Below are 14,813 nucleotides of genomic sequence, written 5' to 3' on the forward strand. Positions count from 1 at the left end.
TTAGAGTGGACGAACCACAGAATCTGTAACCAAGGATTTAAAAATGCTCCAAACTAACAACCTGTTTATTTTGCAGCATTTGCAGGATACAGGATTTACTTTTCAGCTTATTTTTTAAACAGAAATGTTTAATGTAATTTTGACTATGTGTTCAACCTCTTTGTGGCTGTTAAACGTTCAATAAAGCATTTTATTATTAAACAAATGATCACTGCAAACTATCATACAATTTTATAAATGTATCACGTTTTTATATCCCTTGAAAGGGACAATAAACACTAAATACATGCTAGAGAGAGAGAATGATGAATATAAAGAAAAGAGTTTGAGAATAACATGTAGATGTATTTTTTTTAGTTTTATTAGCTGTTTAAATATTGACAAAATAAGTCTAAAGTTGTAGTGTCTATAAACTAATGGGAGCTGCCATGTTGTAACTTAGGTTACCTTTCTTTCATGTAATTAGCAAGAGTCCATGAGCTAGTGACGTATGGGATATACATTCCTACCAGGAGGGGCAAAGTTTCCCAAACCTCAAAATGCCTATAAATACACCCCTCACCACACCCACAAATCAGTTTTACAAACTTTGCCTCCTATGGAGGTGGTGAAGTAAGTTTGTGCTAGATTCTACGTTGATATGCGCTCTGCAGCAGGTTGGAGCCCGGTTTTCCTCTCAGCGTGCAGTGAATGTCAGAGGGATGTGAGGAGAGTATTGCCTGTTTGAATTCAATGATCTCCTTCTATGGGGTCTATTTCATGGGTTCTCTGTTATCGGTCGTAGAGATTCATCTCTTACCTCCCTTTTCAGATCGACGATATACTCTTATATATACCATTACCTCTGCTGATTCTCGTTTCAGTACTGGTTTGGCTTTCTACAACATGTAGATGAGTGTCCTGGGGTAAGTCTTATTTTCTGTGACACTCTAAAGCTATGGTTGGGCACTTTTTTATAAAGTTCTAAATATATGTATTCAAACATTTATTTGCCTTGACTCAGGATGTTCAACATTTCCTTATTTCAGACAGTCAGTTTCATATTTGGGATAATGCATTTGAATATATCATTTTTATCTTACCTTAAAATTTGACTTTTACCTGTGGGCTGTTAGGCTCGCGGGGGCTGAAAATGCTTCATTTTATTGCGTCATTCTTGGCGCGGACTTTCTTGGCGCAAATTTTTTTTTCTATTTCCGGCGTCATACGTGTCGCCGGAAGTTGCGTCATTTTTGACGTTTTTCGCGCCAAAAATGTCGGCGTCCGGATGTGGCGTCATTTTTGGCGCTAATAGCATTTAGGCGCCAAATATTGTGGGCGTCAAATTTGTCTCCACTTTATTTAAGTCTCATTATTTGTTGCTTCTGGTTGCTAGAAGCTTGTTCACTGGCATTTTTTCCCATTCCTGAAACTGTCATTTAAGGAATTTGATCAATTTTGCTTTATATGTTGTTTTTTCTATTACATATTGCAAGATGTCCCACGTTGCAACTGAGTCAGAAGATACTACTGGAAAATCGTTGCCTGGTGCTGGAACTACCAAAGCTAAGTGTATCTGCTGTAAACTTTTGGTAGTTGTTCCTTCAGCTGTTGTTTGTATTACATGTCATGACAAACTTGTTAATGCAGAAAATATTTCCTTTAGTAAAGTACCATTACCTGTTGCAGTTCCATCAACATCTAATGTTCAGAGTGTTCCTGATAACATAAGAGATTTTGTTTCTGAATCCATTAAGAAGGCTATGTCTGTTATTCCTCCTTCTGGTAAACATAAAAAGTCTTTTAAAACTTCTCTTTATACAGATGAATTTTTAAATGAACATCATCATTCTGATTCTAATGATTCTTCTGATACAGAGGATTCTGTCTCAGAGGTTGATGCTGATAAATCGTCATATTTATTTAAAATGGAATTTATCCGTTCTTTACTTAAAGAAGTCCTAATTGCATTAGAAATTGAGGATTCTGGTCCTCTTGATACTAAATCTAAACATTTAGACAAGGTCTTTAGATCTCCTGTGGTTATTCCAGAAGTTTTTCCTGTTCCTGGTGCTATTTCTGAAGTAATTTCCAGAGAATGGAATAATTTGGGTAATTCATTTACTCCTTCTAAACGTTTTAAGCAATTATATCCTGTACCGTCCGACAGATTAGAGTTTTGGGACAAAATCCCTAAAGTTGATGGGGCTATTTCTACCCTTGCTAAACGTACTACTATTCCTACGGCAGATGGTACTTCCTTTAAGGATCCTTTAGATAGGAAAATTGAATCCTTTCTAAGAAAAGCTTATCTGTGTTCAGGTAATCTTCTTAGACCTGCTATATCATTGGCTGATGTTGCTGCAGCTTCAACTTTTTGGTTGGAATCTTTAGCGCAACAAGTAACAGATCATGATTCTCATAATATTATTATTCTTCTTCAACATGCTAATAATTTTATCTGTGATGCCATTTTTGATATTATCAGAGTTGATGTCAGGTTTATGTCTCTAGCTATTTTAGCTAGAAGAGCTTTATGGCTTAAAACTTGGAATGCTGATATGTCTTCTAAATCAACTCTACTTTCCCTTTCTTTCCAGGGTAATAAATTATTTGGTTCTCAGTTGGATTCTATTATCTCAACTGTTACTGGTGGGAAAGGAACTTTTTTACCACAGGATAAAAAATCTAAAGGTAAAAACAGGGCTAATAATCGTTTTCGTTCCTTTCGTTTCAACAAAGAACAAAAGCCTGATCCTTCATCCTCAGGAGCAGTTTCAGTTTGGAAACCATCTCCAGTCTGGAATAAATCCAAGCCTTCTAGAAAAGCAAAGCCAGCTTCTAAGTCCACATGAAGGTGCGGCCCTCATTCCAGCTCAGCTGGTAGGGGGCAGATTACGTTTTTTCAAAGAAATTTGGATCAATTCTGTTCACAATCTTTGGATTCAGAACATTGTTTCAGAAGGGTACAGAATTGGTTTCAAGATAAAACCTCCTGCAAAGAGATTATTTCTTTCCCGTGTCCCAGTAAACCCAGTGAAAGCTCAAGCATTTCTGAAATGTGTTTCAGATCTAGAGTTGGCTGGAGTAATTATGCCAGTTCCAGTTTTGGAACAGGGGCTGGGGTTTTATTCAAATCTCTTCATTGTACCCAAGAAGGAGAATTCCTTCAGACCAGTTCTGGATCTAAAAATATTGAATCGTTATGTAAGGATACCAACATTCAAAATGGTAACTGTAAGGACTATATTGCCTTTTGTTCAGCAAGGGCATTATATGTCTACAATAGATTTACAGGATGCATATCTGCATATTCCGATTCATCCAGCTCACTATCAGTTCCTGAGATTCTCTTTTCTGGACAAGCATTACCAGTTTGTGGCTCTGCCGTTTGGCCTAGCTACAGCTCCAAGAATTTTTACAAAGGTTCTCGGTGCCCTTCTGTCTGTAATCAGAGAACAGGGTATTGTGGTATTTCCTTATTTGGACGATATCTTGGTACTTGCTCAGTCTTCACATTTAGCAGAATCTCATACGAATCGACTTGTGTTGTTTCTTCAAGATCATGGTTGGAGGATCAATTCACTAAAAAGTTCATTGATTCCTCAGACAAAGGTAACCTTTTTAGGGTTCCAGATAGATTCAGTGTCCATGACTCTATCTTTGACAGACAAGAGACGTCTAAAATTGATTTCAGCTTGTCGAAACCTTCAGTCACAATCATTCCCTTCGGTAGCCTTATGCATGGAAATTCTAGGTCTTATGACTGCTGCATCGGACGCGATCCCCTTTGCTCGTTTTCACATGCGACCTCTTCAGCTCTGTATGCTGAACCAATGGTGCAGGGATTACACAAAGATATCTCAATTAATATCTTTAAAACCGATTGTCCGACATTCTCTAACGTGGTGGACAGATCACCATCGTTTAATTCAGGGGGCTTCTTTTGTTCTTCCGACCTGGACTATAATCTCAACAGATGCAAGTCTTACAGGTTGGGGAGCTGTGTGGGGGTCTCTGACGGCACAAGGGGTTTGGGAATCTCAGGAGGCGAGATTACCGATCAATATTTTGGAACTCCGTGCAATTTTCAGAGCTCTTCCGTCTTGGCCTCTTCTGAAGAGAGAGTCGTTCATTTGTTTTCAGACAGACAATGTCACAACTGTGGCATACATCAATCATCAAGGAGGGACTCACAGTCCTCTGGCTATGAAAGAAGTATCTCGAATTCTGGTTTGGGCGGAATCCAGCTCCTGTCTAATCTCTGCGGTTCATATCCCAGGTATAGACAATTGGGAAGCGGATTATCTCAGTCGCCAAACGTTGCATCCGGGCGAATGGTCTCTTCACCCAGAGGTATTTCTTCAGATTGTTCAAATGTGGGAACTCCCAGAAATAGATCTGATGGCTTCTCATCTAAACAAGAAGCTTCCCAGGTATCTGTCCAGATCCCGGGATCCTCAGGCGGAGGCAGTGGATGCATTATCACTTCCTTGGAAGTATCATCCTGCCTATATCTTTCCTCCTCTAGTTCTTCTTCCAAGAGTAATCTCCAAGATTCTGAAGGAATGCTCGTTTGTTCTGCTGGTAGCTCCAGCATGGCCTCACAGGTTTTGGTATGCGGATCTTGTCCGAATGGCCTCTTGCCAGCCGTGGACTCTTCCGTTAAGACCAGACCTTCTGTCACAAGGTCCTTTCTTCCATCAGGATCTCAAATCCTTAAATTTAAAGGTATGGAGATTGAATGCTTGATTCTTGGTCAAAGAGGTTTCTCTGACTCTGTGATTAATACTATGTTACAGGCTCGTAAATCTGTATCTAGAGAGATATATTATAGAGTCTGGAAGACTTATATTTCTTGGTGTCTTTCTCATCATTTTTCCTGGCATTCTTTTAGAATTCCGAGAATTTTACAGTTTCTTCAGGATGGTTTAGATAAAGGTTTGTCCGCAAGTTCCTTGAAAGGACAAATCTCTGCTCTTTCTGTTCTTTTTCACAGAAAGATTGCTAATCTTCCTGATATTCATTGTTTTGTACAAGCTTTGGTTCGTATAAAACCTGTCATTAAGTCAATTTCTCCTCCTTGGAGTTTGAATTTGGTTCTGAGGGCTCTTCAAGCTCCTCCTTTTGAACCCATGCATTCATTGGACATTAAATTACTTTCTTGGAAAGTTTTGTTCCTTTTGGCCATCTCTTCTGCCAGAAGAGTCTCTGAATTATCTGCTCTTTCTTGTGAGTCTCCTTTTCTGATTTTTCATCAGGATAAGGCGGTGTTGCGAACTTCTTTTGAATTTTTACCTAAGGTTGTGAATTCCAACAATATTAGTAGAGAAATTGTGGTTCCTTCATTATGTCCTAATCCTAAGAATTCTAAGGAGAAATCGTTGCATTCTTTGGATGTTGTTAGAGCTTTGAAATATTATGTTGAGGCTACTAAGTCTTTCCGTAAGACTTCTAGTCTATTTGTCATCTTTTCCGGTTCTAGGAAAGGTCAGAAAGCTTCTGCCATTTCTTTGGCATCTTGGTTGAAATCCTTAATTCACCATGCTTATGTCGAGTCGGGTAAAACTCCGCCTCAAAGGATTACAGATCATTCTACTAGGTCAGTTTCTACTTCCTGGGCGTTTAGGAATGAGGCTTCGGTTGATCAGATTTGCAAAGCAGCAACTTGGTCCTCTTTGCATACTTTTACTAAATTCTACCATTTTGATGTGTTTTCTTCTTCTGAAGCAGTTTTTGGTAGAAAAGTACTTCAGGCAGCGGTTTCAGTTTGAATCTTCTGCTTATGTTTTCATTAAACTTTATTTTGGGTGTGGATTATTTTCAGCAGGAATTGGCTGTCTTTATTTTATCCCTCCCTCTCTAGTGACTCTTGCGTGGAAAGATCCACATCTTGGGTAGTCATTATCCCATACGTCACTAGCTCATGGACTCTTGCTAATTACATGAAAGAAAACATAATTTATGTAAGAACTTACCTGATAAATTAATTTCTTTCATATTAGCAAGAGTCCATGAGGCCCACCCTTTTTGGTGGTTATGATTTTTTTGTATAAAGCACAACTATTCCAATTCCTTATTTTATATGCTTTCGCACTTTTTTATCACCCCACTTCTTGGCTATTCGTTAAACTGATTTGTGGGTGTGGTGAGGGGTGTATTTATAGGCATTTTGAGGTTTGGGAAACTTTGCCCCTCCTGGTAGGAATGTATATCCCATACGTCACTAACTCATGGACTCTTGCTAATATGAAAGAAATGAATTTATCAGGTAAGTTCTTACATAAATTATGTTTTTCTGCTGTGGCCAATTAGGGAAAGTTATAAATTGGTCACTAGAGATTGATCAGCCAATTGCTGTGTGGAATATAACTGTGTTTTGCACTTCCATTTCTAACAGGAACTAAAATGCTCACAATTTCAGGTAGAGGGCCCCTGCCAAGAGTTGAACTGTTGTAGTCGGCTATTATGAAGGTGACCTACAAACAGCTGGGCTTATAGGCTTACATGCTACGGGGTTTAAGGGGATAGCAATGGAGTTAGGAAAGGTTACTGTAGGTTGTATGCATCCCTGAATAGTAGAGTCTTTAGGGAGCGCTTGAAGCTTTCAAAACTAGGGGAGAGTCTTGTGGAGCCGGGCAGAGAGTTCCACAAGGTGGGAGCCAGTCTGGAGAAGTCCTGTAAACGGGAATGTGAGGAGGTAACATTAAAAGGAGGAGAGTAGGAGATCATGAGCAGAGTGAAGGGGACGGGAGAGAGAGTATCTGGAGACAAGGTCTGAGATGTAGGGGTAGCAGTGCAGTTGAGGGCTTTGTCTGTCAGAGTGAGAATTTTGTGTTTAATCCTGGAGGCAAGAGAAAGCCAGCAAAAGGATTGGCAGAGAGGTGCAGCAGATGAAGAGCGACGTGTAAGAAAGATGAGCCTGGCAGAGGCATTCATTATGGATTGTTAAGGAGCTAGGTGGCAGCTAGGGAGACCAAAGAGTATGGAGTTGCAGTAGTCGAGGTTGGAAAGGATGACAAAGTGTATTAAAATTTTAGTTGTATCTTGTGTAAGGAAATTTTTAATTTTAGAGATTTGTAACGTGAAAGCGTCAGGCTTTAGCCAAGGACTGAATGTGAGGAGTAAATGAAAGATCTGAGTCAAGTGTGACCCCAAGACATCAGGCATGTGGGGTAGGGTTAATGATGTAGTTTTCGACAGTTATAGAGAAATGAGGGGTGGAGATTTTGGAAAAAGGTGGGAAAATAAGGAGCTCAGTTTTGTAGAGGATTTAGCTTAAGGTAGTGAGAGGACTTCCAAGATGAGATATGAGAAAGACAGTTAGTGACACAGGTTAGCAAGGAAGTAGATTGGTCTGGTGCAGAGAGGTAGATTTGGGTGTCATCGGCATACAAATGATATTGAAACCCGTGGGACTTTATTAAGAAACCTAATGATGACGTGTAGATTGAGAAGAGAAGGGGACTGAGGACAGAGCCTTGCGGTACCCCAACAGAAAGTAGTAATGGGTCAGAGGATGCCACAGAGAAGGCTACACTAAAGGTACGGTTAGATAGGAAGAGAACCACTAGAGCTGTGTCGCAAATGCCAAAGGATTGGAGGGTTTGGAACAAAAGAGGGTGGTCAACAGTATCAAAAGCTGCAGACAGATCAAGGAGGATAAGCAGGGATAAGTGGGATTTTGCTTTAAGTAGGTCATTGGTAACCTTAACAATTGCTGTCTCTGTAGAGCTTTTCAAGAAGCTTAGAGGCAAGAGGGAGAATGGAAATAGGGCGGTAGTTGGATGGGAAGGTTGGATCGATAGAAGGTTTTTTGAGGATAGGTGTGACCAGTGCGTGTTTTAGAGAGGAGGGAAATATACCGGTGCTGAGGGAGAGGTTGAAGATGTGTGTGAGTATAGGTGTAAGGGTAGAAGAGAGGGAGGGAAGTAGCTGTGAGGGGGCGGGGCGAGGGGACAGGTAGTGAGGTGAGAGGACAGTATAAGGCAGAAACTTCATCCTCAGTAATAGGGGCGAAAGAGCTAAATTTATGGCTTTGTAGGTTTTGGATGATTGAGAACTTTTGAGGGGGTGGGAGACTGGTAGTATGTTGAGAGCAGATTTCATTTCTGATGGAGTCAATTTTGTTATTGAAGTGGCTGGCAAAATCTTGAGCTGAGAGAGAAGCTGTATTAGGAGGTGGGGGTGGGCGGAGAAGAATACTGAATGTGGAGAAAAGATGTTTTGGGTTTAAAGAAAGAATAGAGATAAGAGTAGAGATATAATGTTGCTTATAAAGATTAAGGGCAGAATACTAGTAGGAGTTCAAGATGAACTCTGTGAGATTGTCCCCAGAAAGTGTGTATATTACTTCCATTATTAAATTTTACAGTGTCTTAAAACTGTATGCTCTTTCTGAATCATAAAAGTTTAAGTTTACCTTTAAGTATAAATAATCAATCCTTAAAAGTTAAAATTGTCAATGTTGTGCACTATTAATTTAATATACTTCTTAGATAAATTAGTTTGATTTTGCATAATTTTAACACGGAATCCTTGCAGGTGTCACACTTTTCTATAAATAGGCAGTTTTTTTCCTCTCACTGACACAGTGTTAATTTTAATGGCAAATTTCAATTTAGTCTTAGTTTTAGTCTTTTGACTAAAATGAAATTTTAGTTTTAGTCGTATTTTAGTCATCTGAATTAATTTAGTTTTAGTCTAGTTTTAGTCGATTGAATCTCCAGTAGATTTTAGTCAACTAAATCTCCAGTAGATTTTAGTCAACTAAAATCTAAGGGGTTTAGTTAAAGTGTAACGCATTATTTAAGCATTTCTCTATAATTTGCAAACTGATTATATACTCCAGGAGTAAACATAACACCTGTTAATATTTATGGTATTAAGGTTTAAACAACCAATACAGACACAGATTTAGCCGTTGTGATATGTAACATCTTTATTAAACTTAAAATTAAATAAAACCAAGTTTCATAAACAAACAGAAGTGCAACTTTAAAATATAAAAAAACAAAACTGTAAACTGTATTGGCTGTATTGCACTTATTACCCAATATAAAAACTTTAACAGTTCTCTGTTAATATTTAAAACAAGTATCAAGTAACAACTCAACTAAAAGTTTCTGCAGCTAGCACAGGCACAGCATAACTTAAACCCATATTCGTGGGTTATTCTTATTTCTATAGGAAGAATCAATTGATTGTTCACAGATTCGAAAACGTTTCGGCAACAATATTAGCACTGCTCTAAAACTTCCAAACTCATTCTATACTCCTGGAGTAAAGGTTTATTAACCTGTTTTTATTTATGGTATTAAGGTTTGAACATGCAATACAGATTTAACTGTTGTGGTATATAACATCTCTTTATTTATCTTAAAATTTAATAAAATTAAGTTTTGTAAATTTTACAAAAGAGCAGTAATTGAATATGGATTGATTACAACAACTTGCATAAAATGTTTTTGTCAGCAAATTTTGATTTAGTTTTAGTCATAGTTTTTTGACTAAAATGTCATTTTAGTTTTAGTCGTATTTTAGTCATCAGAATTTCTTTAGTTTTATAGTCATTTCAGTCTAGTTTTAGTCGACGAAATTAACACTGCACTGACACATAAAATGACCATTAAAGAATCTCAAAATAAATAATTACATAAGTGGATTTGGAAACTGTGATATCAGCAACAGAGCTTCTTATATTAAGAACAAAAATGAAATAATTATAAAAATAAATTAATTATACAGAAGTATTTATCTGACCCTGATTGAACAGAATGGTTTAACTTTATTGCTACAGAACCTTCCTGCACAGCCAACTGTTGACAAAGAGATTTTAACTGCCGCGCCTTGAAAGAAGTTGCAATATTTATTATTTCTTATTCTTTATTTTATAGATACCCTGTGGAATGTAGAGAATGTGAGCAAGACCAAGTACGTGCAATTTTTACATAAATATAATATGAATGGTTTGACATAACTAAGAGGATGCAAAGCAGCTGGAGAAACTACATTTTATGTCTTATTTCTGTCACAATTTTAGTAAAACATTATAAAAAGTTTGTGGGATATAAATATCAAACATTTTGAGAATAATGCAGCTACAGAATGTAATTTAATGGAAAAAAAAATAATTTTTGTTTCATACAATGAGTACATTTTATAGGAACCATCATCATTAGATAAATATTAGGCAAATATCACAATGATCTTAAAACTATTCATTTACAGTTTGTTTAATTGTCCTTAAAACACAGTAAGGAATTAGTCGTGAAGTTACTTCTAAATTTAATATGAATTTAAAGATGTTAACTCTTTTAAGGTAATAATTATTAAATATGTTCATGTGCTGTTATTTAATATGCATTATTGTAAATGTACTATCCCTTCATGATTATTATATAAAAGATGACGTCACAAATCGATTTTTATATATATACATATATATATATATATATATACACACACACACACATATATATATATATATATATCACTTGACTTGTTTTAGTGAATGGGTTCACTTTGCTTTGTTTCAGAGAAAACTCAATCCATGCATATAATAAAATGCACATCTGACCCTAGATTACTATTGTGTTTAAACTGAGCAGAATAACGCTGGTTAGCCAATCAGGAACAGCAATTTCTCAGTCACACATCACTGGCAATGTCCTGTGTAGGAACTTCAATGCTTGCATTTCCTTAGAAGGATTTTACCTATGAGATAAACCCTTTAAGGGGTTTGAACACATGGTTAACTAGGATCAATAATGCAAAAATGACATGTTCTAAAATGCAATGTCACAATTAGTATGTCCCTGACTCATATGAGTGTTTCCCAATAATTTCTCTTTCATGTATTTTTAAAATGAAAACACTGTGAACTAAGTCTAATTGACAATTCTGTACAATTCTGTATTTCTTAAATTCATTTTGTGTAACATTTTCATTAGATGACCTGACTATTCCCTGGGTATACATTTATCATATCCTGCATGAGTATCAAGTGAGACAATGGTGTAGACAAGAAAACAATGCAATTCACTGGAACATGGTAAATTCTGAATTTACTAATACAGGTCAGATGAACACCTTGCAAGCACAAGGGTATGGGTAGTTCTGGTGCCAGTACCATTACAGCTGGGATATGAAAGCAATCTAAATGCTGGCTGATTAAGCACAGAAGATATAATAAACAATGTAGTGCAAGCTTAGTAAGAGGCCAATGTAAAATAGAAGTGTGAATGCATGAAGCAGGGCTTAGTGTAAGTGCTGGCTGTGTTTGGGGTACAGTGTAAGTGCAGAGGCTGTATGAATTTAGGCAGGGTAGAGTGTAAGTGCTGGCTGTGTTTGGGGTACAGTGTAAGTGCAGAGGCTGTATGAATGTAGGTAGGGTACAGTGTAAGTGCTGGCTGTGTTTGGGGTACAGTGTAAGTGCAGAGGCTGTAAGAATGTAGGTAGGGTACAGTGTAAGTGCTGGCTGTGTTTGCAGTACAGTGTAAGTGCAGAGGCTGTATGAATGTAGGTAGGGTACAGTGTAAGTGCTGGCTGTGTTTGCAGTACAGTGTAAGTGCAGAGACTGTATGAATGTAGGTAGGGTACAGTGTAAGTGCTGGCTGTGTTTGGGGTACAGTGTAAGTGCAGAGGCTGTAAGAATGTAGGTAGGGTACAGTGTAAGTGCTGGCTGTGTTTGCAGTACAGTGTAAGTGCAGAGACTGTATGAATGTAGGTAGGGTACAGTGTAAGTGCTGGCTGTGTTTGCGGTACAGTGTGAAGGCAGGCTTTGTGAATATAGGCAGGGTACAATATGACTGCAGGTTGTGTGAATGTAGCCAGGATACAGCGTGAGTGTAAGTGGTGTGAATGTAGGCCAGCTACAGTGTTTGTGTAGGTTGTGTGACTGTACATGGGTACAGTGTGGGTGCAGATTGTGTGAATTTGGGGGTACAGTGTGAGCACACTCTGTGTTTGGGGTTAGTGTGAATGTTGTGGGGTACAGTGTGAATGCAGGCTGTGTAAATGTAGTGGGGTGCAGTGTGAGTGCAGGTTGTGTGAATAGTGAGGTATAGTGTGAGTATAGATTGTGTGAATTTAAGGGGTATATTGTGAGTGCAGATTGTGTGAATATAAGGGGTATTGTGTGAACACAGGTTATGTAAAAGTAGTGGGGTACAAGGTGAGTGAAGGTTGTGTTAAAGTAGAGGGGTGCAGTGTGAGTGCAGGTTGTGTGAATGTAGTGGGGTACAGTGTGAGTACAGATTGTGTGAATGTAAGGGGTATATTTTGAGTGCAGATTGTGTGAATGTAAGGGGTATTGTGAGTGCAGGTTATGTGAAAGCAGTGGGGTACAGTAAGAGTGCAGGTTGTGAATGTAGAGGGGTACAGTGTGAGTGCAGGTTATGTGAAAGTATTGGGTACAGTGTGAGCACAGGTTGTGTGAATGTAGAGGGGTACAGTGTGAGTGCGGGTTGTGTGAATGTAGACCGGTACAGTGTGAGTGCAGGTTATGTGAATGTAGTGGGCTACAGTGTGAGTGCATGTTATGTGAATGTAGTTTGGTACAATGTGAGTGTAGGTTGTGTGAATGTAGTGGGCTATGGTGTGAGTACAAGTTGTGTGAATGTAGTGGAGTACAGTGCAAGTGCAGGCTGTGTGAATGTAATGGGGTATTGTGTGAGCACAGGTTGCATGGATGTAGTGTGGTACAGTTTGAGTCCAGGTTGTGTGAATGTAGTGGGGTAAAGTGTGAGTGCAGGTTGTGTAAATGTAGTGGGCTACAGGGTGAGTGCAAGTTGTGTGTATGTAGTGTGGTACAATGTGAGTGTAGGTTGTGTGAATGTAGTGGGCTACAGTGTGAGTACAGGTTGTGTGAATGTAAGGGGTATCGTTTGAGCACAAGTTGTGTGAAAGTAATGGGGTACAGTGTGAGTGCAGGCTGTGTGAATGTAATGGGGTGTTGTGTGAGCACAGGTTGTGTGGATGTAGTGTGGTACAGTTTAAGTCCAGGTTGTGTGTATGTAGTGGGCTAAAGTGTGAGTGCAGGTTGTGTGAATGTAGTGGGGTACAGGTTGTGTGTATGCAGTGGGGTACAGGTTGTGAGTATGTAGTAGGGTAAAGTGTGAGCACAGGTTGCTGTGTGTATTTAGTGGGGTACAGTGTGAATGCAGCTTGTTATGTGTATGTAGTGAGGTACAGTGTAAGTGCAGTCTGTGTGACTGCAGTGAGCAATAACAGTAATGTACAAGTGAGGCAGTGTGAGTGCAGTTTGTGTGTATGTAGTGGGGTACAGTGTGAGTAAAGGATGTTGTATGAATTTAGAGTGGTACAGTGTGAGTGCAGGTTGTTTGCATGTAGTGGGGTATAGAGTGAGTGCAGGTTGTGTGTATGTAGTGGAGTGCAGTGTAGGTAGTGGGTACAATGTGAGTGAAGGTTGTGTGTATGTAGTGGGGTACAGTATGAGTGCAGGTTGTTGTGTGTATGTTGTGGGGTACAGTATGAGTGCAGGTGTGTGTATGTAGTGGGGTACAGTGTGTGTACAGGTTGTGTGTATGTAGTGGGGTACAGTGTGTGTACAGGTTGTGTGTATGTAGTGAGGTATAGTGTGAGTGCAGGATGTGTGTATGTTGTGGGGTATCGTGTGAGTGCAGATTGTGTATATGTAGTGGGGTACAGAGTGAGTACAGGTTGTGTGTATATAGTAGGGTACAGTGTGAGCACAGGTTGTGTGTTTTTAGTGGGGTACAGTGTGAATGCAGATTGTTGTTATGTGTATGTAGTGAGGTACAGTGTAAGTGCAGTCTGTGTGACTGCAGTGAGCAATAACAGTAATGTACAAGTGAGGCAGTGTGAGTGCAGGTTGTGTGTATGTAGTGGGTTACAGTGTGAGTGCAGATTGTGTTTTTGGAGTGGGGTGCAGTGTGAGTGCAGGTTGTGTGTATGTAGTGGAGTGCAGTGTGTGTGAATTTAGTGGGGTAGTAAGTGCAGGTTGTGTGTAGGTAGTGGGTACAATGTGAGTGAAGGTTGTGTGTATGTATTGGGGTACAGTATGAGTGCAGGTTGGTGTATGTAGTGGGGTACAGAGTGAATGAAGTCTATGTGACTGCAGAGAGCAATATCAGCAATGTAAAAGTGAGGCAGTGTGAGTGCAGGATGAGCTACTATATAAAAAAGTGAGAGCAGACAACTGAAACATAAGTTAAGACTGAAAAAGCTTCTTGTGCACAAAAGCAATGTGAGTATAACAATAACGTGTGTGTGCAGGTTTAGTGTAAACAGGTGGTATGGTCAAGCAGGTGACATGATAGTAGAATTAGTATTATAAGTGTATGTAAATCTCACCCATTTTGTAGCTGTCTCCTGGTTTGGGCTGTTTCAGCTGCTGATCTGGCCCTTCTAATCAGACTCTGAAGTTCTCTCCTGTAGTGTCCTCTGACTCCGTGGGAGGGATAAGGGGAGGGGAAAGCAGCTCTGAGGGAGAAGTAGGGGGACTCTGGCTGTGTCACAGGAAGGAAGAGCAATTACAAAACCTAATGTCTGAGAGAGAACTTTGGCCGTGTTTCTTTTAAGAGAAGGGAGGCAAGAAGTGTGAGTGTCTGAGGTGTGTGTGTGTTTTAGAGGGCAGCTCTTACTGCATAAATGGGGCAATGTCTGACATTTGTAAATGATCAACAATATTGTTTACTTACATATTCTGTCATGCAGTATGAGAGATATAGTTGCCAACAGTCCCTAATTTTCAGGGACAATGCATGGATTTTGTTGCATGTTCCTGGATTTTTTTTGTCCATGGAAATACCTCTTTTGCCCAACATTTGGTGTGTGTATATACACCCCTG

The 14,813-nt window shown here is 39.1% G+C and overlaps 1 protein-coding gene across 1 annotated transcript in view; it reads right to left on the reverse strand.

Annotated features, from left to right (window-relative positions):
- The window catches only part of LOC128650188 (methanethiol oxidase), a 72,443-nt gene extending 57,942 nt beyond the window's left edge, over positions 1-14,501 (reverse strand). Inside the window, exon 1 of the mRNA XM_053703936.1 lies at positions 14,317-14,501. Coding sequence (XP_053559911.1) covers positions 14,317-14,320 — 4 coding nt within the window. The 5' untranslated portion in view covers positions 14,321-14,501. The remainder of the gene's footprint in view (positions 1-14,316) is intronic.
- Positions 14,502-14,813: the final 312 nt, after the last annotated feature.

This window comes from Bombina bombina, chromosome 1 (assembly GCF_027579735.1).
Source record: "Bombina bombina isolate aBomBom1 chromosome 1, aBomBom1.pri, whole genome shotgun sequence".
Classification (NCBI taxonomy): domain Eukaryota; kingdom Metazoa; phylum Chordata; class Amphibia; order Anura; family Bombinatoridae; genus Bombina; species Bombina bombina.